Genomic DNA, 5806 nt, shown 5'->3' with positions numbered 1-5806 from the left:
GTTGTTGACTTTCTTCCTGTTTCCTTTCTTGTTCCAGTTGCCACTGCCGTAATCTCTCTTCTTGTTTATTTTCTCGTTCTTCTTTTTTTTTCCTTTTTCCTCCGACAACTGTTGTAATTTCTGTTCTTGTTTCTTTTTCCTCCAACAGCTGCTGTAATCTCTCTTCTTGTTTCTTTTCTTGTTTATTTTCTCGTTCTTCTTGTTTGTTTGTTTTTCCTCCAACAACTGCTGTAATTTCTGTTCTTGTTTCTTTTTCCTCCAACAGCTGCTGTAATCTCTCTTCTTGTTTCTTTTTTGTTTATTTTCTCGTTCTTCTTGTTTGTTTTCTTTTTCATCCAACAACTGCTGTATGTTCTCTTCTTGTTTCTTTTTCCTCCAACAACTGCTGTAATCTCTCTTCTTGTTTTTTTTCTTGTTCTTCTTGTTTCTTTTGCTGGTCTTATATTGCTGCAATCAAATCTGCTAAGCTGTAGTTTGATTTGCCACTTCTCGTTTCCGTCTTCTTTTTCTTTCTTTTTTTTTCAGTCCCACTCTCTGACACCTATCTGTTACGTCTCTGGTCGTTTGTTAATTTTCCGTAGAAGTTCTTTCCGAAAAACTTCAGCGATACAAGTCCTTTCTTAAATAAAACTAGTTTATTCTTTGTCAATACAACTTTGCAATACACTTAATTTCCACAGTTACTTTAATTTAAACACACGCTATAATTCACAACGAACGTTTCACGCGCTTTACTTACGTCACTACCGCGCTTGACTCAATTGTCCGTTTATATCTTCAATCTCTTTGTCCGCTATTCTATCTCGATTCATTGTCTGGCACACTTATATACAAGAATAGAGGGCGCCTAGCAAATACTGGATTATTCGTGATGTTCCCCAATATTTCTAGAACTCATTACGTGTTACCAGGGTCACGTGACTTCCGCTGTCGTAACACTATTTTCAGCATTAGTTTTTGATTTCCTAATTTGCCGTATGACCAACTTTCTTGATCTTTTATAATCTTCTAAGTCTACCATCATTGCAATGAATTTAAACTTTTTATATTTATAATGATTTTCTTTTATATTATCCTTTATATCATTTGTGAAACAACCTGGTTTTACTCTGCAGTTACTTTTTTTTTGTCAGTATGAAACATGTCTATATTGAATATTAATGAACTTATTTAAAATAACTTTACATATTTGATCTGTAAAACTAATGCATCAGACCGATCATCAGAAAGCAAATCTTATTATTCTAATAAGCAGCAAATAGAGTGAAAACTGAAACATCTTCTCGTACAGTATAATATACGAGTCAATAATAGCTGACGAGTATTATCTAAATCGAAAAATGGCCAGGTGATTAGGGCGCTCGAATCGCAATCTGAGGGTCGCGGGTTTGAACCCCTGTCCCACCAAACATACTCGCCCTTTCAGCCGTGGGGTGTTATAGAATAACGGTCAATCTCACTATTCGTTGGTAAAAGAGTAGCCCAAGAGTTGGTGGGTGGTGATGACTAGCTGCCTTCCTCTAGTTTTTCACTGGTAAACTAGGGACGGCTAGCGCAGATAGCTCTCGATTAGCTTTGCGCGAAATTGAAAACAAGCCAAAACAGATTAATCGAAAACGAGGTATCCGTTGAGTAAATACTGAACTATAGCATAATTTCTTCAACAGGTGTTTAACTTCTGATCATTTCAGAATCATTCTTTTTATGTATACTCTTATTTGGGATGATTTTATTTCGAAATTAATATATTTGGTTTTATTTCTGATGAACATATGGCTATAATACTTAGGCGCTTCAGTTGATGTTATTCCTTTAAAAGCAATTCTTTCCACACTATTTCCATCTTTGCTGTTTCTTTTATTTTTTTCCATGTCGTCTCTTTTCGGAACCTTTTTTTTTTCTTTATGTTTTTCGCTCCGACACAGGTCTATTCGTCATGATGACTTTTCGATGTAAAATGAAGACATTAATAAAAACATCTTTTACTCTTCAGCCATTTTCCATTTCTATACGATACTGTTTCCTTTATGTTTTCTTGAAGATTATAACGAAAATAAACTAAGTTTTCCAGCTAATTAAATTTAAAAAATATTACCAGTAGGGCATTTTTGCGTGTTTAGGACATAGAAATAAAAAATAATTTGTTTTTGTCTCTATGGTTTAGAACTTCTTGAAAATGTTTCACAGAAGGTGAACAAAAAATCATTAAAGCGCCCTCACATAACCCCCTTTGGAACTGTAGTTGAAACATTAAGGAAAGGCGATAAGCCTAAGTTAGGGTTAATAAATTAAAAGTCAGTGTTAGAAAGTACTGTTACAAAACTATCAATTTATTTTGAAGTAGTTAGTTAATTTCAGAACTCTTTAGTGTATAAGTTACCCATTTGTTTTGGATAAAAGTAGTGGTATTATTACAATTAAGTTTCAGTATTCATTGTCAAATACTTAGAAAATGTCGGAGCCTTAACTTGATTATGACTTCTGACTCTTGAGTTATGTACTAGTCTATAGTGATATAGACTAACGACGTAACGTTACTTAATTAACTAAACCTTGAATTTTAAGGTGAACTTCAAATAGATAACTTATGTAGAGTATAGGACTACTTACGTTCACGAAAAGGCATTTTCTGCTGCTGTTTGTCAAGTATTTTCGGCAATGATTGCCAACAACTGTTATTGTTAATGAAACGATGAACTGTCACTGTCATTGTGGTAACAAACACTTCGCCATCAAGTTCATGTCTAAAGAATTCGGTATACCCAAGACAAAGTGTAAACCCAAGAACGTGTTTCTTTTTCTGTCCTACTTATAGGTTATCTTAAGTTATGATCACAATATTATTTCTCAACTAGAAACGTGATTGTCGTAATTTATTAAAATGTAATAAGTAGTATTTGAAAGTAGTGTAATAGTTGTACATGATTTTGAAACGTAAATGTCTATTGAAGAAAAGTGTAATTTGTAAAGTGTGTTACTAAGTAACATCAGTTTCAACCTTATTTGGAATTCAAGAGGATGTAAAGTTATAGATAACTTAGAAGATAAAATACACCTAGGGCTATTCTTATGAACAAAAGTAAGATGGGGGCAGCATCATCTACAGGATATCATTCGTCAGATTCTATGTCATCCATCCAAACCAATAGTGAATCAAGTGCCGTTGTTCCGGGATCCACCAGTCTCTCTTCAGATTTAACTCAGAATTTAGGTGTTCAAGGAGGAGGAACAGGAAAGGAAAAGAAACGTAAAGCAGCACCACTTGTGTTATCTACTTTAAGAAAACGATTTATTAGGAAACGTAGAACAAGTAAATCTTTTGATCATGCTCAGGTTTTTCGTGAATTTCTGGAAGAATGGAGTCTTAGAGATGTTGCATTACTTGTAGAACATTATGAAGCACAAAGTGCATTAAGGGAACTTGTACTTCAAGCAGATCTAGCTCGTCCATCTGCTAGGACTTGTCAACAAGACCTGGGCCTTATATTTGAAAGCAAATTTTCATCTGATGTTGACCTTATATATAAAGGAAGGTGTTTTCCTGCACATAGAGCTATCTTATGCATTAGGTGTCCTTTTTTTCGAGAAATGTTATATGATCCTCTATCATGTGGAAGTCAGATAGCAATTGAAATTGACATACCTGGTGTTAGCTTGGGCATGTTTAATGAATTACTAAGGTATCTTTATACAGGAGAGCTCTCAGTTGGTGACAAGTATGAAGGAAATGTTGATACTTTAATACAACTAAGTGAACAGTTTGGAATCCCTAATCCTCTTAGAGAGGATATGAAATATTTAATGACTAGCAAACTCTTTGCTGATGCTTGTTTGGTGTTTCGTCACTCATCTGTAAGTTCTCATAGAAAAGAAAACAGTGCTATAGCTTCTTACAACTTAACTGGTAAAGTAGGTGTTAGGCATGGTTTTTCTGCTGGTGAATACAGAAATGAACTTGAAGAAGAAATTCCATGCCACAAAGTTGTTTTGGCTTCAAGATCACCATTTTTTAGAAATGTGATTCAACGATATCAGAGAAGGTCCAATGAAATGAAGGAACCAGCAGTTATGCGAATAGTTTTAGATGATGCCATTGTTCCAAAGCGCTATGCAAAAATTATACTTTTTGCTCTCTATTGTGATACCTTTGATTTGTTTTCTCTACTAACTGAAGTGGAAAGAAGTACTCCTACTGTGTGTTCTGAAGGAAACAGTACCCTCATAGTGCGTAGTTATCAGCGTTCAGTTATTGACCAGTTAATGGAGCTATATGAAGTTGCACAGCTTTTAGAAATTGACTCTCTCTTACATGGTAAGATGCATTTTAATTGAAATATATATATTATATGTATATTTACTTTGAAGATTGTGTAACGTTTTTTTCACTTAATTGATAGTTTTTAGTTGTGAAAGGAAATTTACTAGTTAGAAATTCATTAATGAGGCTGTTTAGTGAAATCACTTTATAATTTCTGAAATCTTAAAAAAATGGAAGAAAGATATTTTAAGTTTTATATATTATACTCTTATGTACAAGTACATTATACAAACACTAAGTGACAAAATGCCATTTGGCTCATCAAGGTCACCCTTCAACTTAATTATTAAACACTGAAGCTTCAAAACTAATGTACATGTAATTATCACTCTTATGTTTCTCCAGAATAACTTAAATTGATAACATGCAACAAATCATTAGGCAAACCATTCTACAAGCTAATAACTAACTTAAGTTTGTTAAGGTTTGATTGTGGTGAGGAGGTTGTAAGTTAGTCAGTTGGAAGTGATAGCTTTAAATATGTGTGTGTGTATTTATATATATAACCATTCAAAATAATGTTTAGTACTTTTTAAATAATATCAAAAATGTTGAAAATGACAGATCAATCTCACTATCTGTGGCCTCTTCAAATTTTGGTTGTTTTTATTTGACTTCTGTGCCACCACTTTTCTATAGCTCTAATAGTTTATAGTTATCAAAGCTTTGGCTTTCCACTTAATCCTGTTTTAGGAAATAATCCTATAAATAGCATAAAAAGCTGAACTTTAAAAAACACCAAACATCCTTCAAGCCAGGCCTTATCATTTAAATATTTATTAAGAATTTCCTTAAGTATATTGTGTCCACCACATCTGAAAGTAACCCATTCCAAAAGTTAACCACCATGTTAGAGAAATAAAATTGTCTTGGCTGAAATGACACCACTGGCAAAATTTGTTTCCCCTTGTTCTACTGTTCTCACCATTAGGAACAAAAAGATATTATGATGCATCAAAACTGGTAATTTCTTTAGTCTTAAGCATCTCCCTCAATCAAGATGAAAAAAAAAATCAGAAATTGTAACATATCCTTGTATGATAACCTGTCCATCCCAAGTAGCATTCTAGTTGCCTTCCTTTGAACCTTTTCCAGCAATTAAAGAAGCCCAAAACTAAACATAATACTTTAAATGAGGCATAACCGGTAACCTATACAAAGAAATTACAACTTGAAGTCCTGTTTGTTGTAACACTAACAACAGCACACTGCTCAGATGGCTTAAGAGACTGATCAATTAATTAAATCTTCCATAACACTGTTAATGTTATTTCCATAAAAGAATATACTTATAATTAAAGTTATGATGACCCACATGCATTACTTTTCATTTATTACAATTAAAAGCCATCTACTATTTATTTGTTTAACTCGCTAAGTAATCTAAATCCTTTTGTAAAGCTACTTCAGTCAGATATTACCTTGGGGATCATCAGCTATTATATATTTCAGAAATCTGAAACATATATTACCTGCAACATGCATTGT

At 33.3% G+C, this 5806-nt stretch overlaps 1 protein-coding gene across 1 annotated transcript; it reads left to right on the top strand.

Annotated features, from left to right (window-relative positions):
• Positions 1-2289: 2289 nt before the first annotated feature.
• Positions 2290-4332, top strand: LOC106470043 (BTB/POZ domain-containing protein 7-like). Its single transcript, XM_013930566.2, has one exon. It carries the CDS (start codon positions 3070-3072, stop codon positions 4330-4332), a length of 1263 nt encoding a protein of 420 aa, XP_013786020.2. The 5' UTR covers positions 2290-3069.
• The last annotated feature ends 1474 nt before the right edge of the window (positions 4333-5806 follow it).

The sequence above is a fragment of the Limulus polyphemus genome, unplaced genomic scaffold (genome assembly GCF_000517525.1).
Source record: "Limulus polyphemus unplaced genomic scaffold, Limulus_polyphemus-2.1.2 Scaffold3787, whole genome shotgun sequence".
NCBI classification, from domain to species: domain Eukaryota; kingdom Metazoa; phylum Arthropoda; class Merostomata; order Xiphosura; family Limulidae; genus Limulus; species Limulus polyphemus.
The sequence above is the reverse complement of the archived record's forward strand: the minus strand, read 5'-3'. Positions and strand labels throughout refer to the sequence as shown.